The following is a 25,650-nucleotide window of genomic DNA, read 5'->3' as shown; positions in this document are numbered from 1 at the left end:
AAACACTCAAAACAGGCTCGTGCTTTAACGTTATTTTTAATAGTTTCAAGCTTTTGGATACTATAATTTCTTTTTGCATTACAACAGATTTCGCAGTTTGCACGTACTCGTACATTCGTATTTTTTAGTAATGTAGCGACAAGAATTTCATATTCTTTCTCTGCGTGATTTCTACAATATAAACATACAGATATTTTAATATTCTACGTGTACATCGCGCTGACATAGAGTTTACGCATTCACGTGTGAGTTCCCTCGTTATTTCATGACACGGTTAATTTGAAACTTTCACCTTAGCCCCGCGAACGGTTGCGATGAAAATGCTGTAGGTATACCAAGGTACAACTTCGGAGAACATTCGAAGGTTCTACTGTTAGATACCCCGACGGTTCTCGGGTCACCGACATCATACGCGTCCTCAGGGTTTTGACTTTCAAAATTTTGGCTCCGCCCCTTGGCCATGAGCGCCTAGCTATAGGATAACTTCTGGGAGTAATACAACATTTTAATGGTAGTAGGTATTGAAAGACGTCCCACCATAAATTATTCCCCCCAATCGCGAGATATTAGGATAATGCTCTTTGGTCATGATGACGTTTTGCGTTATCCATCACAAAATTGTGCATGAAAAAATGAACAAACGAATATGGTAATGTACCAGTAAATCTCTGAAAAATAGTGAATTTGGTTCTGTTACAAGTAGGAAAGTAGAACGAAACATGCGGAAATTAGGAATCGCTTTCTTCTGTATTTATTTTGTCTGATCGTGAAGGGTAAATACAGACTCTGAGCGTATTCTATAGAACATCACATCTTCAACCCGGTTCTCCGTATATACTTTGTGAATGCACGGGACATAACGTCATAAATTCCAGCCATAGCCTCTGGTGAGGCTTCCCGATACCAGCGTCTTCACATCTTTCTGCATTATGTGAGCAACTTAAAAATGTCTTTTTCCAGTTCTTGAAATAAAAAGTAAAGACTTTTCACCATACGTAATTGAGATAAAATATTTTTCTGTAATCAATTATTGTACTATGTATTCCCCTTACGTATTTTCAATGTAGAGATATGATTCTTTTTTTTGCAGTTATTCTAGTCACAGGTCAGGAATGATAGATTCTGTTGTATAAGATAAATTTCTGTCAATTCCAATCACCGCGCATAGAGTAAAACTTTAGTGATTCATTTGTCAACATTGAAAAATTGACGGGTTTCAAAACATGAACGAAAATTAATTTGAGAATAATAACGCGCCTGCTGATAGGCAACTAACCTGAGCAGGAAAGTAACTTGGGTTGCCGGTAAAAGGCGGAACTGGTTTTTTCGTGCACGTGTGAGCACGTACAAAGTGTATACGTGTGTACCCTAAGATTATCCGGAGGCACACGTTGCTGGATCGAGTTTTCGTCTCTTGGATGCTGTGCGCCTCGCACCTACTCGCTTCACGGCAGTAGGAACGAAACAAAAACCAGTTTGGTCCCTCCCGGTTTTTATACGTGACCACAATATCGTACACACGGCGTATACTATATAACGGTACTGAAAAACTACGCGCTGAGGTACGAGTAGATTAACAAAACTAAAAATCAACACTTGCGTAAGGTACGACTGATCGCTTATCTGTGATATTATGTCAATCGATACGTTCTATCATTTCGTTTTGGTAATTTTGTTTTTGTCGCGTTGTGACACTTTTTTTAGATTATTTTTCCAGACGACATGGAAAATTGCTGTCTCTTGTAAATTTTTGAGAATCCCTGATATTCTGAATATTTTTCTGACGACAATGTTCCTCTACTCTGTATTCATGAAGTTTATATCGTTTTTGTTTTCGTAATTTCTGCGCAATTTTTACGTCTTCCAGCAGTGTCTTTATTTCTCGGCGATTCTAAGGATTCGATTTATATGAACGGTTAATTACAATGCTTACTTATTGATATTGATGCTTTTGAAAAACAAAAGTATTCGCGAGAAATTTGGAATTTTTTCCCCAGCATTACGGGAAATACAGAACACTCAAATTAGTTCAAAGTAATCAGAAAACGCGAAAAACTTCTCGGTTTCCAAGAAATGAAAGGGAAAAAATGTCGTAATAAATCAGAAAAATTTTTCCTCAATAAATTGATATTCCTCGCGAAGATTACAAAATGGTTTGGAACATTTCTTGCAGAATTTAATGGGAGAATTTTTCCTTAGACTGCATCCTTCATTCGATCATTTAATTTCTGCGTGATTCAAAAGGAGATCTAACTGCGGAACGCAATGAATCGGTTGTGTTCAAAATGAAATACAAAAAATTATCATATAAAAAACTTGATACGAAAATAACTAAATTAACAACCGTGAAAGTAGGTGTACCGTTGAAAAGCGCGCATTATTCTTCTTATCGCAAAAAGACTTTTAAATGTTTAACGATACATTAATTTGCAAAACCACTCGCAATTAGCGTATCACATCTTAGATTGTAGGGTACGAATTTACTGTATGAAAAATGAGGAAACAAGAGAAGCGTGTAGAGCAACTATTGCGTCGAGGATCACGGATCGAATGATAAGTGAGTAATTAAAAGCATGACATCACGATAAATAATAAAATGCAAACACTCGTTTCCCCAGAAAATAGGTAAACTTGTTACAATTTATCTAAGTGATGACGATGTGTTTTCATTGTGATAATTCATTATGTTAAACAGCTGGATGTTGTTGATAAGACGCAATATATGTATAGGTAGGCACACAGCCGGTAAATCTCACAGATTTATCAAGATCATTTTTACATGCAAGGTACAGTCATGCACAAGACGATTTTATTAGCGTTCCGTGTTGCATGAATAATGAACAATGAATATAAAATTTAGATGCAACTGTTTCTAAAATTTTCAAACCCCTTTTCAATTACTCTCGGCGAAATAGACTACGACAAATTTTTTTTACCATCTATTCGGCAGACATCATTGAAAAAAACGTCCAATTTTTTACGCCATTTTTTAGCTCATTGTACTGTAACTAAGAAATTCAACTTCCGAATGAAATTACAGAATCCCGGTCATCTGGTTCAATCGGAACACTTGTTCTAACTTTATTCACGGATGATTTGCCACAAATTGAATCCTCTTTGAATATTCATTTATTAAAAATACCCAGAATGATCCTATGTTGGTTAATTTTTCGAAATATTGTGTGAGCTGTGTTTTAAAGTACCACCCGTAGCCTCTCTTTGTCAAGTTGACGAGGGGCGGTAAATCGTAAAGGGCAAGTGATACTTACCTATGCATCGCGTGATTCAAATGGAAGTGCGTCTCTTTTCTCAGTCCGTTGCTCTGGCTTGTTCGTGAACCTTTATTCCCTTTCTCTGGCAGTGTCTCTCTGAAAATTAGACAATTTTATTATGCATAGAATGCCCACGATAAGAAATGAAAATAACCAGCCACTGAATGTCAACCCCAGTTTGAGGGAAAGTTTACTTTTATTACAAGTCACGAATTTCACACCAGAAAAATGATTTATTCGTATGTTAATCCATTGTAACATTGTTTCACGATTAACAAATTTTTCTTTCATTGGAATTTTCGAAATAACGAAAAAAAACTTGCCAATAAGCAGCAATACGTTAATGCTGAAATTCGTAAGTGTGAGGCAGACGTATTTTTTCTTGATTTGTTTCACAAAAGTATTCCGATGGGTTCCCATTTCAATGAATTATTCGTATGGGTCTGGTTATACTTGTTGCTGCATTGTTCGGCAGGACTAAGATCAGGAACATGGGCTACTTGGGTCTGGCTAATGTTCCCCATAGTTCATAGCCAGAGACTTGACTAATAATCTACAGGAGCACTCAAGGCCAGATATTACGTCCACTGCAATGAAAATTCCATTTACGGTCAATGTTCAGCTCGGATAAGAAGCTTCTCATCCGTACTACATGAGCCGAAGCAGAATAAATGCAGTCGCAGCATTCGGATAATTGAGTGGATAATAAAACTGATTTACATTAACATCTCGGTTATAGTGCATGGCCACCTCTGCGTAACCCGCCATCTGCCAATATAATTGTCCGGCTAATAGCGCTTTTTTCTTTGACATATGCAAGTTGTAGTATTGGTATGCATCACTGAGAAAATAAATTCTGTTATCAAACTAATTCATTAGTTGTCTTCTGACCTATAAAATATTTTTTCTTAGTGACTATATGTTGAATTATTGTTAGCTGAGTACCAGTTAAAATCGATCTCAGATATCGTGACTTCGTTTTTTTTTTACGAATTTGGTATTTCGTAGATCACATAAAAAGAAATATAAAAGCGTTAAAGAAATTATATTCTGGAAAAAGTTAACTTTCGATAGGTAGAATTTTGAAAATGTATCATAGCTGCAATAATGAGAAGATACTGTGAAAATTTCACGAATTTTAGGAAATTTATTTGTGATAAAATCTGGTTTGATATCCATTTTCGTATAATTCAAAACTTCTCCATCCGATAAGTACCTACTACGACTCGATACACGTTGAGTTTCAAACTTTGCAGAACTTTGGAAAACCAACTTTCCGAAATTTCTATAAATAATATAATAGTATGACTTTACAACGGTGTTTCACGTCATGTCATATATTTTGGAAAATTTCTCCAATATTTTTCAACACATTGGTTGGGGAAATTTTCTGGTGTGATTGGATTTAAGTTTTTTATTCAAATCGACCGAAGCACGGTAATATGTAAATGTATTTTTCAAGTGTCGAATCTCGTTAAATGCCCGATGAAGCACAGGAGTAACGTCTCCAGAAGCCTAGGTGAAACTGAACTGAACGATCGTTTGTTGTGCTTTATCGCCGCTCCGTGCAGCCGCAGGTGTTGTCTGTAAAAATTTTATCCGAACAGAGAGTGTCTTGCTGTCAACATTTTCAACGGTGTATTTCAACCGGTAATCTAGGCAGGTTGGGTAAATTATCTTCAACGCGCAGAACCGTCGCCGAGTCGCACATTATCGTTTGTCATATTCAGCCTGTGTACATACCTTATACGAGTTAAAATATCTCAAATTTTGTCGTACAAAATTCAAGGTACGGTTTATTTTTACTCTGAGGTTATCACGCTGCTGTTGTACGTTTCAGCTAAAAAAAAGAAAAAAAGAAATTTAGAGATAAATTTCTGCGAATATCCAGTAAAAGACTCCTCTTCGCGTTGATAGAGATTAGATAAATTAGTTAAAAAGGCGTGTACCGTTATATCTCCAATGCTATTTGAGGGTGTCGATTGATATCGGTTCACTTTCGAGATTCTGTTCTAATCACTACAAGAATAATATTTCATCGCTACGGCTAGTCTAGCCGGAATTTCTTAAGTAACCGAGGCGAATGTTTATTTACAAAAGTGTAGCTATCTATAAATAACGATTCATGGTGGCACCACCGTTATTACATACGGATAGCATAGCTTTTGTGTACATATTTTTTTAATCATCCGGCAACGAGTCGAAGACGTTAATTCATTCAAAGATTTTTCAAAAGCCATTGGATCAAGTTTCACACGATTTGCGGTATCTTAGCAAAACTATAAACTCTGCACATAGAGTGGCATGGCGTTTCTGGTATAATTGTAGGATTGGATGGCCACGAAATGACTAAATATTACAAAATAGTTTACAGTGATGAACAGAATTAGCGCATTGAGGACAAGTGATCGTATTTAGAAATGCTTTATTTTTATCAATAGTAATTAAAAATTAGTATCAGTACATTTTGCCGAGAAATCGAAGTTTCTATCATCTGATCTGGATTGACACAGGAGTCAATAATCGATTTCATATCTCAGTGATGTTTTCCGACGGTCTTAACAAGTTCTAATTTTCCCATGCCCCTCATACAAGCTGTATGAGATTTGCAATTAATCCACTCAAAAGTTTTCCCTGGCTAATTTTTTATAACATTTTACATCGCCTTCGTTGTTCTTCCGAACGCGTTATCAAAGTACCTGTGTAATACGTAATCGATTGTCGAACCGTTTTCCCGTGTTCGCAAGTATCCGCAAGTGGTTTTTTACTAATCATGTTATACACATCAAGTATCATCGATGTTTCGTAAGAGCAGACGGTGTAAAAAAAAAAAAAAATTCTACTCCATCGTCGTCTTACGCGAGTAAGAAGAAAAGGAAGATGATACTTGCAGAGATAGAGATAGAGAGGATTTACATTCTCCTATTTTGTTCCCGTGATTCGAATCCCGCATACATGAAAGATTCTCCGCTTTGCATTGCCATGTAACCTTTTGCTCATTACACGCGTGTGTGTCCGCTTGTGTCAGGGTAGCGATGGAGAAACACGCGTAGAGAATAAGAATACACCTTGCGGAGAGACGAGCGTATAACGTACCTATCTACCTGGCTACATGTATAATGCAGAGTGTTTGTTGTTCCAGAGATTACGTACATACGTGATACACGCGTTACTCAGCCGGTCGTTTGAATATAACTGTATAAATTTAGCAGCTATAGTATGTTCTGCTATTCTTTGCGACCTGGAATTGGCGGCTAGCCACTTTTTGACCAACGTTTTTGCGAATTAGAAGCTTGCTTCTAGAATATCGGTCGCGGAATCGGCCAAGTTGGAAAATATATTGTATACACACACAGAAATTGTAACGCGCGATTGTTCTCTTGCGAAAGAAATCTTGATTTCGAAACGAGTTTACCCTTCGCCACCAGATTCACTTTCAAACTGAACCAGGTCATATATGGCCTTGGGTAAATTTTGATCAGCTGTCTTGGTCGCGTTCACAATAGAAGCAGCGTCATTTTTCTGCACGGCGTTTTTAAATTGCCTTGAAATTTATCTATAGTAAGAAATTGAGTAATCGATTCGCGGTATAGTTCTTGATGAAAGAAATGTATCCGTATGAGTACAAGTTATTTGCAAAAATGAACACCTGATAATATATCCCGAGATTTGAAACGGATTAAACAAAAGCTTCCGTTATTTTGGAATTGATCAATCCGTATTTTCTGAGCTTCGTGTGAATTTCATTTAATCCGTTTTTAGTGTTTAAATGACGTCGAAAATTCAAATATATACAGAATGAGAAATAAAATCTTATTTCTTGGCTCTATTTGTTACGTCTCACAACTACTCCGGCCATGGCCATCCAATAATTAAACCCCAAGAATGATTTATGTATGGATTTTCAACGAAAAATGTGAAATTTTGTCGTTTTTATTTTTCTTAAATGTATAGAAGGTCAAGTTTTGAAACTTTTTTTATTCAATTTTCAGCGAATGAAGAGTAGAATAACGTGAATTTATTTCATAATAGTAGAAAAATTGATACACCGTAAAACAATTTTTAACAAAAGATTCGCTGATTGAAAATTGAGCTTAGCATTGCAAAACTGGAAGAAATTCTCCCACGAATATTAAAATATTTTCGATTCTTCGGAATACTTTCACATATTTCGATCATCTTTTGGTATTTAAAAACTGAAAAAATTAAAAAACGGGTTTTTCCGGCACAAAGACCCCTCGAAATTGACGTGGAAAGTTATAATGTTACAAGAATTTTTTTTCTTCACGTTCGGAACTTTTGAAAAAATAGATACCACAAAATTCGGTGGGGACAAATTTACCATTCTTATCCAGGCAGAATCTTTTAAATTCTTCTTCACAGATTTCAATATCACAACTGCAACGGGACGTTCAACGCCTGGCACGTCACGAGTCCGCCTTGATTGTTTTTGGATAATGAACTTCACGCTCCGCACGCAGGCTGATCTCGTAGAAAAACTCTTACCGTCGTTAAATTGCTCGAATCACTACCGCAAAGAAATGGGCGCGACGGTCCCTGGCGAGAGAAAAGTGGGGCCGTAATATGCCCTTCAGGTATAAGTTCAGGTAAATTAAGGACTCATCCTGAAGGGCTTTTCAGCCGTTGGCCACTGCCGGCCGTTCCGAGGCAGCCCCTCGACTCACACACACCGACTTATATTTAGAACCTTGCGGCAAGTGCAAAATATCATGAAAGTACATAGGTATGTATACATATATATATATATATATATATATATGTATACTGGGTGTCGCAATTTAAAAGACGCATTGCGTTTTCAGCCGAACTAATGGTTCAATTAGAAAAAAATGTCCTACAAAAGTTATATGGTTCGGAGTGGGAAACATGAAGGATTTTTGTTTATTTCATTTTTTTTTTTTAATATAGTTAATAGTTCGTGAGATACGACAGAGAATCAAATTCTGCAAGACACGGGGAGGTCGATTCGAAAGGATTCCCCTTGGAATTGCTCTGCACGCATTAGTAATTCTATTCGTCATGTCTCAACCCCTCCCCGTGTCTTGCAGGATTTGATTTTTTGGTGTATCTCAGGAACTATTCGCTTTAGAGAAAAAACAAAATTCTTAGGAAAGTTGTACATTTTTCGAATGAAGAATATCTGAGTTGAAATAAAAATGTATGATTCCATTAAAAAAAAATGGTCCATCCTCCACAGCATCGCCCGGTTATGATGTTGAGACCGTATGAAAAAAAAATTCTTCACGTGTTCCACTCTGAACCATAAAACTTTTGTGGAACGCATTTTTCAATCGAACCGTTAGGTAGGCTAAACACGTGACGCGTCTTTTAAATTGGGACACCCTGTAGATACACGCGTAATACCGTGAATTATAAGATGGCTTGAAAAATCACGGTTTTTAAATGTTAACGCCTGGCCTTCCCGGCTTTGTGCAGGCATCGTGCTATTTTATAATGTGAAAAGGACGAATCTTTAACATTTTTTGACATTCGGATACCGCTATATTTTATTGAAGAAAAATATGCACAAACGCCTAGCCGTGATGCAAATAATTGACCAAACGAAGGTAAAATATTTTTAAAAACTATGTATACATGACATATTGTTAACAGAACGTGAAAAATCCAACTCTTTGAAGACTAGTGACCGCTAAATTGAGCATAAAACAACAACAAAAATTCAAAAGGGTAAACACAACATTCTACACATTATAGTTCTCCTTATACGCAGTGCTTGAAGAGAAGAAACTTCTTATTCACACATAAACCGGGCACAGGAAAACAAATTCGAACTCACTGGTGATGAGAGAAATTAACGACAACAGAGTCAGAGCGGCTAGGTGGTCTACTGGAGTAAGGCTCCGGTCAAGCATCTCTAGACGCCAGGTTCGATTCCTGGCTCCGTCGTTAATTTTTCGAAATCGCCAATTTTTCGAATTTACATTCTTTCATAAAACAACAACAATGAAACATTTACTTATCAATTTCACGTGCAGTTATTAATTACGCAGTTTGAGGTGGAAGTTTGGAATTCCGAAGATTTCAGGGCTGCCTGAATGTTATTTTCATCAACCTGAACTTCAATCATAAATCCAAGGGTTTCTAATACATTGAAAAATGTGAACGCAACATTACAGCAAAATAGTAAATCTATTTTTTGAATAAGAACCGGTTTATTTGTAGAATCGTTTTTTTACATACAGGCTAAAATATTTTATCCAGTTCTGGAATAAAATTATCATCCATAATGCAGTCTGGTGTTAGAAAGAGCACACAGAGCGGGAATGAATAAAATTATACACGTGTGATTCTTGCGTCTATGAAACAAATTAGCGCATGAAGATCAAAAAAATGATATTATCGTGGCGTGAAATTCAAAATCCTTGTATTGTCTTCAAAGAATGGTTATAACAATTTGAAACGCTATAGAGAAATTTCGTTAGCAATGATTTTAACATCGATATACCTGGTTATGAAACGCAACTATCATAAAACAACGAATGTGTAACGTATTCTCAAATTTTATACAACCCATCCGATAGAATATTAGTCAAAATTATTGATGAGATTATCTTCAGACCGTACTATAATTTCCATAAAACCCGTAATCCAGTTAGTGAACAAAGTATCGCAAAATAAATCTCCAGAAATTCCAATTGAAAACGGAGTAAAATGTAATTCAATCGATTTATTAAAATAATTGAAATCAAACCAGCCCTTAATTTTTAAAAAATTTCGAGAGATCAAATGGTTCTCAAATTTTTGTAATTCTGTCCGAACTTGCAACTTTTTTGTTCCTCAAATCTGTAGTTGAACAAAGTAAAAAAATATTTGTAAACGTACTTGTAGAAAATTTATCCACGCACAAAACAGAGTTTCTATTTATGAAAATAAAAGTGAAAGCGACACGCGTTCGGTGTTGAAAAAGGATGAAAAAAAATGTTACATCTCTGATATTATTGATAATCGAGAGTTTGCCAAGTGAAATTTGTACCTTGCAGTTTGCGGTGCAGGGGCTGTGGAGACTGAGTTCAAATCTGTCACGCAGCGAATGCTTATCGCGCACGGCGAGGCGCGATAAGGTTGAGAACCCACTCGACCCCGGACAACCAATTGCGCAGCTTGTTTCAGCAGCCATCTTGCTCGGCTCGGTGTTTGAGTAGCGTGGCGCCCATATGGACTTTAGTATCCGTAGACAGCCGGCTGACGAAGCATGGACGTTCCCCACTTCGGCGCGCAGTAGCTCTCTTACCGAAGTGACGTTTCGCGGCTTTGACAAGTTGGCCTTTGAGAAATTAGTTCGAGAAGCGGGCGCTTCCGACGTTCTCGACGATTTGAAAATAAAAAAGCGCGCGAAAAAAACCAATCAAACCATGCGAGCGAAGTGAGTGACAGTTGACGTTTCGTAGTCGTGTTGAAGTGAGGAAGCTACGGCTTCGGCCAAAGTCCAGAACTGCTGATCCGAAATTTTGGTCAGTTTTTAGTAAAAACTACGAGATGGGGCCGGAAAGAAACGGCGGAGAAAAAGGCGAGAATATTTTTGAATGCGCGCGTTTTTGCCTCACTTTAAATGAACGACTTTGAAACCTGGATCGTGCCGTTAGATCGGACCTGAGTTTACGACCACGGTCAAATCGAAGGACCGCACGTGCTTTAAGGACAGGAAAGTAAGGTGAGCCGGTAGTTTGAAACATCAGGCGATCATCTCGTGAGCGTGGGTCTTCTTCGACGCCGTTTCCGCGGGTCTTTTTCGTCTAAGGTAAGGAACCGGCGGACGTAAATAACTTCACTATGTTTACAACGATTATATAGAAGCAGTTCGCACTGTGAACTGGATTAATTAGGAAATTGTGACGTTCAAGCAATGAAAAATGTTTGGAGAAAACAGTCCGATCATAGTCGGTGTTGAATCGCTGAGTCCTCTTGCATTTCAGGCTCTGCAATTTTTAGACAAATTTTGCCGGCCTGTGAAGGTTTCCAAGGTATAATAATTTTGATTTTTTTTCCAAATGTTTACGAAAAATTAGTGATCAACCATTTTTTAAAGTTGATGAAACCTAAGGAGTAGAAATATCGTGGAATTTTACTAAATCGAGATCTTTGACAGTAGTACAACAAACGATGTTTTCAAAAAATAACTGAATTAGTAAAAATCGTGACTATTTAAAACCTTTTGTATATTTATGTTTTTTAAATATTCAGTCAAGTTTTCCGTACAAGCAGCACAAGAACAGATTTTCAATAGGGAATAGGAGTATGAATAAACTATCTAGGTTGAAGTGGATTTTGCTATTACTTCCGCTGTACCAACAAAAACTTCCTGCTTCCAGTCTCGGCATATATATGTATATGCAATAAATATGACGTGTGGCACAGAAAGAGATCATTCATTGCGGTTTGTTTTTCAACCTTTCATACGCGTATCATTCCGCCCTTCTTATTTTACATCGTTTCGTCTCGCCGAATGCCAACTTTTTTCACTTTCTGTACGTATTTGTTCTCCGCATTTTTCCTTGATAAATACTACGGCGGAAAGTAGAGAAAAAAGAAAGAAACTGGATGAGAGGAAAAAGCAATCAAGAAGTTCGCGGCAGTGACATTGAACGTGCAGTCTATACACTTACGCAATGTTTAATAGGATTCACGGTTAGAACAGAGTCACGGTCCACATTATTTTCTTAGTGATTAATTTTTTTTTTTTTATTTCAAAACCTTTCTTTCTTTTTCCCTCCCGTATCGTCGAACGAGAATCTCGAAACTCTCTAACCTGACTTTCTACGAAAGTATTACTTTTACACGCGTAGTATTATTGCACGCATACTTTAATATCTTATCATGTATGCGATTGATACTCCGGAGTTGTCATAAATTTGCATAAATTGAGCGTCAATTTTAACTGCAACCTCTTACAACGATCTACGAGTTCGGTTTATTGATTGCAAAATATGAGAAGGAAATTGTCTTTTTTAAAGAAAGCAAATAATTATATTTTTCCATGTAGAACAAATTTGCGGTAAATGAACGCATAACTCGCAGACACTCGATGCGTGCGTTAACACGAATCGCGCTCTTTCACTTGAATTGTATAATTGAAGGTTGTTACAATGCTCGGATGTTTCAACGTTCCCTGGTCAGTGACCGGAAGTATCTCGACACTCGTTCGTTTCGATAGAAAATATACGGCGATTTCCGCGCATTTGTGTTACGAGGAGTTTTATTGCTCATTTCACGCTTTATTTTACACACAAAGTGAGGAAATCAGTATCGCAGAATCGTAACTCTCTCCTTATATTTCCGTTCGGTTCTTCAAAGCTTACCGTGAAGTTTTTGTAATAAATGAAAAACGAATATGTTGCGTAAATTCTTGTGACTCGCGTCCAATGATTCAGTATCGATATCGCAGCTGTTCCTCGCTTGACGGGCGTGAAATTCAACGATAAACAAAACATGCCAACTGAACAGCGTGAACTGCCATATTTGCAATACCAGACCTCTGGTTCATTTATCCCATATCGTAGCTGCATTTTGCAATACATGTTCCACTCGCAAAAACACAAAAAAAAAAAAGAAAAGAAAACTATCCGTGACAGGAATCATAATTGATTTTACGCCAGAGTTTCCACTACTAGTAGTTGCAATAAAAAAAAAAGCTTAACAAGATTGATTTCCGTCAGTAAAGAAGTTGAACAGCAGTACTGCGTGTATATATATATACCTCATTCCTAGATATGCCGCATATTGCAAGTTCGTCATTGTCACGCTGCATTCGTTTCGTAAGCTGCAATTGTGCGATCAACGGATGAATCATTGTTGTTGGCTCAGCTGCGTACCGCAATCGATGTTTTAGAAGATTTTTTAAACGACCAGGTTGCGAGACGTTGCGACAGATCTTGGAATATTTATTACCCGGTATGGAGCAACGGATAATGTTAGGATACCGGCAGCTATCACGGTGATAAGAGAGAGTTGAATTTTCAGCTATATCGCTCTTTCGGCGAGTATTTCAGACTTTATCTCGAATGGAATTTTAAAAAGTGCTTTTCGACGGTTCGGTGTATAATAACGCGTCTTCACCTTACAGACGAAAAGTCTGATCACTGTACCCCGCTGGTTTTTAAAGCCTATTATAATTAGAAACCTTGAATACATTGCTTCAGGATTTACTATTTGAAATCGTCGCTTCGTTTGGATTAGCTGTATATTTAGACGCAGCTCGTCGTCGCGCCGCATCTGCACTTTCGAAAAGATCAAATCGTTATACCATATAAGCGATAAGGAGGTACCATTCTTGTTTGATACTTATAGGGGGACCGGTGGTTTTTAACTCTGAGGAATGGGGAAAATGCAGATTCAATGATGTTGTAATAACATTCGAAAATTGTACCTTATAAGCTTACAGATTGACAAAAACTGCTCGCAAGACTTATTTTTAAGATTCATGTTGGCGTATCGATGGTCAAAGTGTAATTGCTTACACGAAAATACATAAAAATAAACACGTCGCGATTTAGTGGGAAATTGAAAAAATTATCTTGTATTTCAATTCGTTTAATCTGCCAAAAAATCGACAAACTGTTCAATTCTGTGTCATTTTTATCAATCGCTAGTGATTAATGAACTCTGGAAGCGTTACGGAACGCCTTAAATGCTGGCACGGCAATTAAGATTCATGTTGGCAGCAATGAATCTAAGTAAAACGTTCATGTGAAATGAACATAAAGTGTACGATCAGGGTGTAATTATTCATAGCTCGTCACTTAACCAGGCATTAATCATTCTAAAAATTGCTACAAGACGTTACTTGCGTTGCTAGAAATGAATTAGAGTTACTAGAAACGTTCGAGTATCAGTCATTTGTAGCTAATTAGCTTTTCGATTATGAAGCCTGATTATTAAACAACGTAATTGACAGCGGCAAAGGTGTGCCCAAGTTGCAGTTGTCTTATCGCAACTATAACTGAGCGATAAGACTGCATTGCGGCTGCATCGAGTGACGCAGAATATAACGGAGAGCTAGGATAAGAAGCTCTGATATAACTTCAGTTATATTTACACTCCGCAATTACGCAGGATAGTTACGTTTACCTTGCGGAAAGGAAGGCGAAGATTTGCGAAATGGTTTCAGCGCAGGTATAATATCGAAGATATTTCTAAAGTTTTTAGTCGAGAATGCTGGAGCGGTGCCCGTAGGTTAGATTTAACTGTAAAGTTAATTAGCTTAGTTAACTGAAGGATTGACCGGAGAAATGGGGGGGGGGGGGGGGGAGGAATATAAATGATCGATTATGATGGACGCACGGCTACGGCATCTGCTGTCCGGAGCTTGACTAATTATTACTTAATTGAGAGAGTTAAAATTCAGTCAAGTTTTAATTTCCATCTTGTCAGCAAGATTTAAAAAGCAAAACGAAAAGTCGTTAAGATATATCAGGCGAACAGACTCTTGCATAAACATTAGAAGATCACGGCTGTTTTTTTGGCTAAAGCAATTCCAACGGTCAAGTTTATTTTCGCTGAAAACAAAGAAAAAAAAATAGAAAATCAAGACAGATAAAAAATAAACCACCGTTACAAACCTGACGAGTAAAACGAATTTCAGAAAAACCGCACACTCGTGATAATTGCAGTACATAATTAAGTCCTGGACGTTCGATCAGTGATTCCGATCAGCAGATCACGACATTTGATTGTGAATTGGGAAGGTTTTCGACGGCGGAAATTGAGCCGAACGAATGTCAATGTTTGTACGGATCTTTGACATTTGACAAAGGTAGTCCGTTTTGTACGTGTGTAAAATCGACACGTCGTAGATGAATCGTGTAAGCCCATTTGGACGGACGATAAGACCAACAACGACCACGGACTTGCTCCACTTTCGAAACAGGCTCCTGAGTCACGGAGTTGCCTGTGAGCTCGAGCTCAATTTCGTAGGCTCTTTATTCCCTGCTTCTACTCCCCCGCATTCGCTCCGGCATCTGTATAAGCTAATAGCTGGCGTACATGGCGTCCCAAAAACTTTATTGTGTATCGTATATTCAGAAGCCAGGGATCGCGTCATACATTGAAGTCGTTAACGAGCCGCCACACAGCCATCGTTGTGTGTGACTGGCCAATTTTAATCTCGGTCTGCCGTTCCCAGACTGCCTCGAAATGCGGTACGTGTAAAGTTTGGGAAAAGCTTCACTGCGAACTAGCTATTGTGACGGTCTTCTGTTACTCTAAAACATTTTCCATGATGAAGGATATATCGATGCTGTAATACGGGAAGTAATTATTATTACCGTCGACGATACGTTCGTGTCGCAAAACATTTGCCATAGAGTTTGGATAAAATTTGTTCAAACAGTTTGCTTTGCAATTATAACCAGACAAAAATGGTGTGTTTCCCATGAGAGATTCCTTGGTTGAAGAAGTTTTGTGGTTGCCAAAAAAGACCCGAAATTAAACGTTGAGCAGAAGCTTATGGGATTTGTTGAGAGACGAGGTGATGCATGTGTGTATTGTTTAATATTGTTGTCGTTTCTTCAGAGCAATGTAACGATTAAGCTTTTATTTAACGCCTCACACTTGGCTAAATATTATTTTTCGACTATACGTTAACCTTAACGGTCTGTTTGCTTTGAGCGCGTGAAAATAAAGGGGTTATATGTTTTACGACTAACAGGTTTGCGCTTCGTAGTTATAATTAATCGGATGAAAGTTATTTCTTTTATTTTGTTTATATGTATTTTATTTTATTCTTTGTATTTTTTGATTATTTTATGAACTGCGATTCCGGCTTCTTTTCATTGCAATTTTTCCGGATAGGTGAGTTAGTGTTACATCACTTTGTCCTATTAATTGTACACCGCATTTTATCACGTTTCCTGTTTCATGACCCAGATTTCATCACAATTGTATCAATCGCGTCATTGTTAATCATTAATTGGCCTGTAAAACTATAAAAGCAAATTAGTCAGCGATATTTTCGTTAAATATCTAACAAATGAACACTCAATGACTTATTTATCTTGATTTAAACTAACGAAAATTATTGCCGTAAAACTTGTCTCGCATAAATATGTAGTATAATTTACTTTCAAATTTCAGAAATCTTTATTTCAGTACCGAGGATTTCAAAAATCGTTACAGTGATTCTTATTGGTAATCACGTGATCGATGTCGTGTGTCAAAACCTGGTTTGTTCCAACTGAATGCGAAAAACTTATTTCTAGACCTAAGGTCAGAAACTCCGAAAGATCGCGAGCGAAGGAAGGCAACAATATTTCCTGGGTAAACCGTTAGTCGAAAGATTAAAGTTATTCTTCTGGAGAAACGGAGATTATGTATTTGAAGTTCTGTTACCGCTTTCAGCTGAAACAAGCTTGAAAAAAGCTTGCATCGTGATTAATAGTAACCCGGCAGGCAATACATATACAGGCATACACACACATCATTCGTTTGCGTTACGCCTTCGGTGTAAAAACGAGTTCCGTGACCGTACATACATATTAGCGAATTCATTTATTCGCCGTACTGTTCGTTATATTTGGCACGTGTTATACAAGGCTTTATAAAAAATTATGTATCGCGTTAAATGTGAATTATTATACTTTACAACGAGCTTCGCAGGCAGTAAGATCATTATAATTTCATAACTCTCCAGTTTTTGTTTACTCAGGAGTGAACGGCACTTTGCCAAAATTCGTATAGATAACACGGTGGATTGCAATGCGGAGCACAATTGATTGCAATTTATCTGTTTACAAACAGTCGATTTTTTTTTAAAAATTATGAATCTCCATGAATGAAATTTATTCCCATACCGATTAAACGTGTGTTATAAGTTCATGAACTTTGCGGACGCGTTTCATATTTCACGGTGTCTGCATGGTTGGTTGGTAAATATGAACGCGTAAAAAAAAAAAAATGTTGATTAAGAATGCTGATTCAGCCACAGAAAATTGTCATTCTACTTCTATGCGAGACACGTTAAATTTCAGTTGACTGTAATTTTAAATTTAATTATTTCAGCAGTTAATTAAAGGTCGTCCAAAATTATACGCCACCCTCAAGGAGCTTCAGAGAAACGTTAGGGTAGCAAAAAGCTGCTTCTTTGAAATTTTAACAACCAACGTGTTTTCGTTATCATGATTTGTAGTTTAATTTTGAATCCACCATTTATTACAAACAACATTTGGTCCGTCATTTATTCATTGTTTCGTAGAATACGATGTTATTTTAATCTCGTATTGTATAATGGCAATTCACGTCGTCGTATACGCAAAAAATTCGGGGAATGTTTAAATACAATTAGACTGTGTATATATAGTACATACATTATATGTTGTTCATTCGGAGATTAAATAGAAGAATCAATTTGCTCTTGTTGATATTACACATAGTTTCAAGTACAGTTCTTAAGATTTTGTAATCAAGTTTTTTCTTTGCCCGTCAATCAACTCACAGATTTCAATATTCTTTTGCGAATACGACAGAATAGAAAGAGTAACAAATCGTCGTGGAATTCCTTTGAACATTATCTTCCAAGGAAGCCGATTGCCATTATCAACTGCCGTTCCTTCTTCCATCCGTCTCGAAATTCGTCGGTTTTTTTTTTTTTTTTTTTCGAGGCAGCTGTGGTTTGCGACTGTAAACCCTTCGACCTCCGTGTTATCCACGATTGTTAGGATCACAGGATCTGAGTGGTAATCGTCGGTCCACGGCCGCCAAAAAACCCGCAAAGCGTTTCCTAAGAACGAGAAGTAATAATAAATATGAGTATAAAAAGGAAACCACCAAAGAATCAAGTGCGTTATTTCATCGGGCGAAAGTGTAAAGTAACGTGGGAGGCAGCGCGTGTTTTCTGGGAATGAAAACACACCGCTTTGAATACCTACTCGCAAAAGCGTACCTTAAACGCGGCTCGAAAATGCCTGGATACGAGGGCGTAGAGTATCGGGTTAACCGCCGCAGATAATTCGACGATCAAGTAGCTGGCGTCGAGTATAGTTTGCGAACAGCATAACGTTGGAGCCATAAAGCGGACCAAGGACACCATCCGATACGGAGCCATGCTGACATAGAAAACCGCAGCGAGGGCCACTGAAATGTGTTCACCACTAGAGTTATGAGTTACGGCGTTACGACGTTACAGGAAATTGCCATAATCCTAGGCCAACGCTCGCCCCGAGAAACTCGCCTGACGTAGGCAGGGTTCCGATATATTTCGGTAGGTGCGATGTTTGAATGATTAAACTCACCGAAAACCCTGGTAGCGTCGTTTTCGGCGGTGTTCTCGAAGCTGCCGGTATCGATCAGCACGAATGTACCCAGAGTGATGATCACGAGGGTGGGAAGAAAGAGGAACATAGCGGTCGAAGCGAGGAATATGAGGCCCTGAATGCTGGTAAGAAAATGGAACTTCAAGTTGAGTTCCATCGCAGCGAAGGTCGCGGCCATCGCCCAAATTACAAGGACCCCTTTGGCACCCTGCGAAAATCCGAAATCCGGACCGGGCTGCGATTTCGGATGACAATGTGCGACGTATCGTTCGAGCGCGAAGATGACCAAGGTCAGAACCGAAGCCTCCAGAGTCAAGTAGGCGACGTAGACGCCGTTAGTGTGGAAGCAGAATTTGATCCATTGCTTCAGGACGTCCAGGAGGATCTGGACGGTCACTATGAGGTTCGAGATCACTATGCTCATGACGTAGCAGTTGGAAGCAGTGCGCATAGATCGATTACTGCCAATTATCACTGCCACCACTACCAAGTTTAAGGGTAAACCGAGGGACACGATTGCCAACCTGAGTATCGTCAGGAGGTAACCGTCGCTGTTCTCCTCGCCTACGACAAAGCCCAAGCTTCTATTCGCGATCTCGTTGTTGTTGAGAAGCTCGAATTCGATGTAGGTTGGCATGGCGAATTAACACTCACTTCAATTAACCAGACAAACGTTTGCTCCTGCACTTCTCGCGCGGTTTCTCTCTCCCCGATCACTTCTGATCCCGATAAAACCTGGCCCGCTTCTGACAACACTGCCTGCTTCGCCCCAGCGCTGATGCGTTTTAATGAATTATATCGAACAGCCGACCTGCGCGTAATAATAGCAATTAACATAATAGAACCGGTGAAGTATAATCCCGAAGGTGGGTTCAAAATTCATTAAACTGAGTGCCTCCCTTCGGTGCCGCGGATCTTCCGGAAGTACGTACTTGCATGTGGAAATGCCTTTCGCAATTCACAGTGAATAACCAGTGACAGCTCTTCCGGTGGTTTCAAAGTCCGTTGAATAATCTTTGACCATAAAATTCATCCTCGTAATTCTCGCTCGTCGCAACAGGATCTGACATTTTTTTGGCAGTCTATGACATAATCCATTTCCCTGCAGACATATGGCTGTAACTTTTTTTCACCCCATTTCGGGAATTGGGGGCGAAATTGAGCCAGGTCAGATGATGCTAGTTGAAGATACCTGGGAACGTGCCAGGCGTATAAATATGTACTTGAAAAAGCCTCTTTTCTTCAGACAAGGGTTAGCTTCGAATTTATGGCAGTCGGATGCGGTAATTCGAACGGGCCAAGTTCGATCGGCGATTGCAGAGCAAAACTGTTTGAGTATTTATCGGCGAGTCCTTATCGTTAAAAAAAAATCGAATTTGCGAAGCATAACGCTTGCGTTAAAATAATTCTCCACTTCAATCCCTAGTAGCTTGTAAAGTAAGGAGATAACGCGGTTTAATAGCGGCTACAGTTACCTCACCCAGCTCTGAATAGACTACCAACCACATGTACGAAGGCGCGTGTAGAGGTGCATAAAATTGTTGCAAAGGTTTTCTCACTCCATTCATGAGAATTAACGCTATATATGATCAAGCAAGTCAGAGCGTGAGTGACTGAAGAGGTATTAAATGTGACGTGTCATAATTGTGCACTAACCTAATTAATAGTTAGACACAAGCCATCCTCTGCGCTTACTCGACCAAACAGCCGAAACCACGGGTGTCAAAATTTGCAAATCTTCGTTAAATATGCAATTTATTCGTGCATTAATTCATTCGAACAGTGTACAGATTTCCGGAGTAAATTACGTTACTGACACACATGCTACGTTAATTGTTAGGCGAACTATGTGCACGCGGCTCGTTATGGGTACATTATTTCCCAACCAAAGGAGAGTTGTGACAGAATTTCGATCGTGGGAAATAAGTATCGAGAGCACGAGTGTGATAGTTCGATGAAAATAAAAGACAGGACCGCGTGTCGGTAACGGGACTGCCGATTTATTCGCTGATTTGGCCATTCGGTTGTAAGCGTCTGAGACGAACCACCCGCTGTGTGTGCGATACGCTCGATGGCCATGCGCCATTGGCTATCGGATAGCCACGGGCTTAAACTATCGTTCGGATTATTTTTTACCGGTGAATTAATTGGATTCTACATCGGACAAGTATGCGAATTCATTGACGGTTCGGCAGGTGCTTTACGTACGTGTTCTACGCGTGTTGCCTACCAGCGTACGTAAGACATAAACACGTGCGAAAGTTGCTCTACTTCGTGTTACATGTACTTACTCGTAACGTGAGATTCCCTTCTTTGAAACGGGAAATAGCTGTGGTACCTAATTATTACCGTGGTCGAGATATCTGTGAGAGATAGGCGGGTATTATGAACCCGAGAGTCTCTCTAGTCACGGGTTTTTTCAATCGCATTCCATTCACCGCCCAGATAGCGCACCTGGGCAGGCTTACGAACGCATACCTTGTAATAAACCAGTGGCACTTGTAATTTAAGGAGGTTCAACCCTTTCCAGAAAATCATCCCAGGATTAGCTTTCGTCTTGGTTAGATTTGGTGGTAAGGTGTTACTGTTGAAATTTCGTGAATTTCCGAAAGTTTCGCTCCTTAATTCGCAAAATCTCATTCTCCGTGAAAACGCTTCATGCATGAGTTCGAATTGTTGTATAACGATCACTGCACGTGAGATAGTTTTTTGCGGAATCGTATCATGATTTTATACCGATTAATCGCACGCAGATAACCCATTGGTTGAATTGATTCGGTTGAATAAAAAATGATTGCTCATTGGCTTGAGATATTTTCTGGTACGATAAAATCGAAACTCTATTTCGAACTGACTGAATTCTACGATAAAGTACAATTCGTGGGGGTAAGTCGATTCGGAACGCGTTCTACGGAAGATCAGCGACACACCCTGCAGAGACACAGTGTCTTGAAGAAAACGCTGAAGCTCTTCTCCTCCTGTTCATTGTTTCAGCAAACCAGCGAGCGTCCGTCACTCGCTTTTTACAGTTTTTGCGAATCGTGACCATTTACGCGTGTACCCTGTGCAACCGAGCCTCACGTAGATGCCAGAATTGCCTCTCTGATCGTATAAAGAGTCGGTGGCCGTCGACCTCGCGTGGTTTCGCGTCTGCGGACTGTACGCCTCGCGACTCGTTTATACCGTATTTTTTTCGTCGCGTGAATTCGAGTATTCATTTTTGCTTGTTTCTCTTGTTGTCGTGTTTTTTGTTCACCTTTGCTGCCCGGCCGTGGCTCGAAGCCTCGAAAGACGAAGAGGCCTCCTCGACGCATAAACTACGAAGATTGGGCCCCCAGGCACCGGACTGGTCCATCGCCTCGGGCCCATCACGACCGACCGAGGAGAGCCAATCGGAGCGAAGCGGAGCAAAGCGGAGCAAAGAGAAGCCTGGCAAAGCCTGTGAAGAAGCGAGACGGAGATGAGGCATGGGCGCTATTATCATCGGTGGCTTAGCCATGAGCGACGAGCAAGAACCAACACCGGGGGCTGAGGCTAAGGCTCGGGCTGAGGTTGATTGCATTCCTTTCGGAGGAAAGGTGCCGAGAATTTGACACCACCTTCATCCAGTCCTACAATCCCTCGGCCTTTGGCTCAAGGAGACCAGAATCATTTACCTTTAACGGATGGTCAACTGCTGGGACTGTCGAGTGGAAATTGTTTTTCTATATTTTTTGTTAAAAAATATTTGCACGGTAGATTTATCTTCTCGGAGAGTAAGATCGAAACCTGGAAAAGACTTATCTTCTTGGAGAGTAAGATCGAAATCTGGTAAAGAGTCCACCATCCATTTCTTCGATTGGTCATGATGAAGGAAATAATTCTATTGCAAGTTTCTCTAGCGGTATATAGGTACTGATTTTTTTCTCCTACTCGAATACATTTCCTGCTTTTTAGTATTTCTCAATTTTTTCATGGATTAATCATCATGCTGAACTTTTTTGGACTGGGAGTTAAGAGGGGCCGGCCACACGTCTCGCCGTATACCATCACGTTAAAGACACACTTGGTAATTTGTTTCACGTCAAAAGCTTAGACGCCTTTTCTTCCTCACCTCTCTCTCTCTCTCTCTCTCTCTCCACTTGCAGCAGAGAACAAAGAATGTGAAGAGCCGAGCGTAACGCGTAGATGGTAGTTTGAAAACGGTGCACGTAGCCAACGTACCACTCTTTCAGTCAAGGATGGGAGAAAGTTATATAAGTTGAGTTAATTTGAGTAACCAATTGATGCTGATCTTGCAAGCTCTTCCATTCCCGCAATTCACCGACCCCTTAAGAGTCTTCAAAAAAATGAAACCTGTAGAATACGATGCAGTCAGTGATTTTGGTCAATTCTCAAAAATGACGTCCTGAGAGCCTTTGAGCGTGATTCCGATCGGCAACGAATCGACCGGCAAGAGAAGCGCAGCTCCTTGACGACAAAAGAGGCCCGTAAATCACGCGGAGAGGAGATGCTTGGGCAAAATAAGTATTACGAAGGAGTTGAAGGACTATTATATGGTTCTGGAATAGCTGACTAGTCGGTAAGTCACAGAATTATACGATTTTACCTTGCCAAGACTTTAAACGCGATTGTCTTGAAAAAATATCTTACAATGAGTTGAAAATTGGCGTACACGATTACTCAAAAACTGTTTAACCGATCAAGCTCATATTTGGCATACGTTTTTATCATACTCACGTCCAATTGATGAACCTAAGACCGATTAAAAATTATCAAAATAAACATGATTTTGGCTGCGTCGCCAATTTTTTTTTTTCTGAGGCGTCCCCTTTAACCAATCATCATTATTTATTCAATGTTATTGGCTTATTTAGTGATCACACGTGCGTGATAATCATACGTGGTGGTGGACTGTACCACCGCATTCAGCCTACCTTTCGGACAACTTCACGGCGACTGGTTATATCTTCGCCATGTTTCACTTCGTTTAAGCAACAAAAATTGTTTTCGAAACTAGAATTGTGCAATAAAAAGTATCTATAACCCCGAAAAGATGTATACATTGCTTACCCTCCAAAAAAAAAAAATGAAAATCGACTAAAATTTGGCGTTCGTGACGTTTATTTGTCACGAATTTACTCTGTTTTAATGTTACTCAGATTTTTGCACGAAATAAGAATGTCTCTTCGCGCGTTTGATTACAAGCCTCGAATGTTGGCTGCGATCGAAGACACTTCGGATTATTGTACGGTACAAGTAAAAGTACCGGGTATAGTATTTAAGAGATTGAAAATCAAACTAGCTTTAATTACTTATTGTTCGTAAGATCAGAGAAACTGAAGCGTATAATTGTTTTACAACGAGAATTACCAACTGCCTAGTCTCAGTTCATTCGAATCGTACTCACCGTGCTAAAGCTTATATATCTGAAAACGATTTCGCCGAACAAGAATAAGCCGCGAAGAAAAGCTGCTGTTTGTGAAACTCTGACGCGTTGGCGGCCGCCTTCGCTGTTGTTTCATAATACAGTTAACGGAAGGGTCGCCGGCCAACCGCCATAAAGTTGGCAATTTTTGTTCATCCTTGCACAGCTAATATACCGACACTGAAATTTTTGTACCTCTTCGTAATAGTATACCGGCAGTTAAGAGTAACTATACATTACGACGGTTGGAATGCAAGCTTGTAAGTAAAATAAGAACTTTCCAAGAACCGATTAGCCCGATACTTACGCTTGCGTTGCCCTCAATTGGAAAAACGAAAACTTTTCGAACATAAACTCGGTAGTAGACTTGGTGGTTATTGTATTAATTGCTAAAAAATTCTCTTCTTCACGAGCCGAGAATTTTTTCCTGGGTATTGAGTTCGCGACTCGCACAGGACGCTATCAGAGTTTATTAAAATTACAAAGAGATCTCGCCGAGGTGTGTTACTGTCCTCTTCCGTTGACTCAGGAACTGAAAGGCATATTTGCCTAACCGGAAAACACCTACTCAACCACCTGTTTCATTTGACTTTCCCCGTCGATCGAGTGAGGACTTTCTGATCAACCATGGCGATGATCAGGGTGCGGTAACCCGACAGACAAACATCGATTGTTACTGTAAATTTCCTCTGGAGCGAATCGTCAAGGATTCCGAATGCCTTTTAAACCTGCTGAATTCCAAACACGGTTCATAGAAGTTCACAGCATCCCGATCGGGCTTTCTCACTTTCTATTGACTGGTATAAGGAGTAAACTGATGAGTCGATAATGCTTCAAGTTGTGCGTTCTCTTTGTAAGAAGTCTGTTAAATTCACTCGACCTTGTAGCAAGTCTATGGAAATCATTTGACATTACGTCAAGTCGCTTCGATACATGTAAGATTGATAGAAGTAACATCAGAAACGACTCGAAGTCTTCTTGGGACCCAATTAGTAGCGATGTGTCGAAGAAACAGGAATTGAATTCGTGAAAAATTGACCTCAACCACCCGTACCGAGCTTTTTTTATTTCTCTATAAATATGAAGCCCTCCAGGCTTGCGACGTGGAGAAATTCAACGCCTGACGAGTCCTGCAAGATTATTTTGAAACCGCAAATGGCGCACGAGCCTCACCGAGGCCTGTGCAGGGATTTCTGCGCAGATCACCCGATATTTGATACTTTGTACTCACTTTCCCGCGCTGCGGTGGGCTGAATGCAGCCCTTGCAAAAGTCCGGCGAGCTGCTTCGACACCCCTGCTTACTGTCCTCTCGAGAAAAGATCGGCTCCCGCAATTGCAGTACCTTGACACTTGATCACGTCTCCGTGACGACGTAACAACAATAGACCACGGACCACAATGCCGATCTTGGCAGGGATCCGAAAGCTCGAAGCCTGATAGAAATCAAGTTCAAGTTCCGCTTGAGCTCGAGTGTCTCGAGAAAATTTTTCCTCGTCAAATTCTACGAAGGTAGTGCAAGATTTACTAGTTTTTTTTTTTTTTTTAATTTTAATTTAATCGTAACGCCGCAAGGATCCTCGTGACAATCGGATATAGTCGAGATAAGAGCGGTTCAACTTTTCGAATCAAATAATTGATCCACGGTACGAGCATCAAATTTTCGAATGTCTCAAGAGTGAAGCTCAG

At 39.4% G+C, this 25,650-nt stretch overlaps 2 protein-coding genes and 1 long non-coding RNA gene across 3 annotated transcripts in view; 1 reads left to right on the top strand and 2 right to left on the bottom strand.

Moving 5' to 3' along the window:
• Positions 1-728: 728 nt before the first annotated feature.
• LOC124224964 (uncharacterized) lies at positions 729-10,541 on the bottom strand. The gene is made up of 3 exons (XR_006884958.2): positions 10,288-10,541; positions 3,270-3,368; positions 729-962 (listed from the first exon to the last, which is right to left on the bottom strand). It is a non-coding gene; the product is annotated as an uncharacterized lncRNA (long non-coding RNA).
• Positions 10,542-10,668: 127 nt separating this feature from the next.
• The window catches only part of ec (echinus), a 66,239-nt gene continuing 51,257 nt past the window's right edge, over positions 10,669-25,650 (top strand). The window contains exon 1 of the mRNA XM_046637253.2: positions 10,669-11,052. The gene's annotated coding sequence lies outside the window, so the exon portion shown is untranslated. The remainder of the gene's footprint in view (positions 11,053-25,650) is intronic.
• On the bottom strand, positions 17,838-19,290 carry LOC124224959 (thyrotropin-releasing hormone receptor). The gene is made up of 3 exons (XM_046637282.2): positions 18,536-19,290; positions 18,187-18,377; positions 17,838-18,024 (listed from the first exon to the last, which is right to left on the bottom strand). The coding sequence occupies exons 1-3, from the start codon at positions 19,191-19,193 to the stop codon at positions 17,965-17,967; spliced, it is 909 nt and encodes a 302-aa protein (XP_046493238.1). The 5' UTR covers positions 19,194-19,290; the 3' UTR covers positions 17,838-17,964.

The sequence above is a fragment of the Neodiprion pinetum genome, chromosome 1, assembly GCF_021155775.2.
Source record: "Neodiprion pinetum isolate iyNeoPine1 chromosome 1, iyNeoPine1.2, whole genome shotgun sequence".
Classification (NCBI taxonomy): Eukaryota; Metazoa; Arthropoda; class Insecta; order Hymenoptera; family Diprionidae; genus Neodiprion; species Neodiprion pinetum.
This window is presented reverse-complemented; position numbering and strand designations above follow the sequence as displayed.

Coding starts and splice junctions, on each gene's coding strand:
- LOC124224959 (XM_046637282.2), bottom strand. CDS start 19,193: ATGCCAACCTACATCGAATTCGAGCTTCTCAACAACAACGAGATCGCG. Junction 18,378..18,535: donor CGACGCTACCAGGGTTTTCG/GTGAGTTTAATC, acceptor AACACATTTCAG/TGGCCCTCGCTGCGGTTTTC. Junction 18,025..18,186: donor ATTTTCGAGCCGCGTTTAAG/GTACGCTTTTGC, acceptor TCTCGTTCTTAG/GAAACGCTTTGCGGGTTTTT.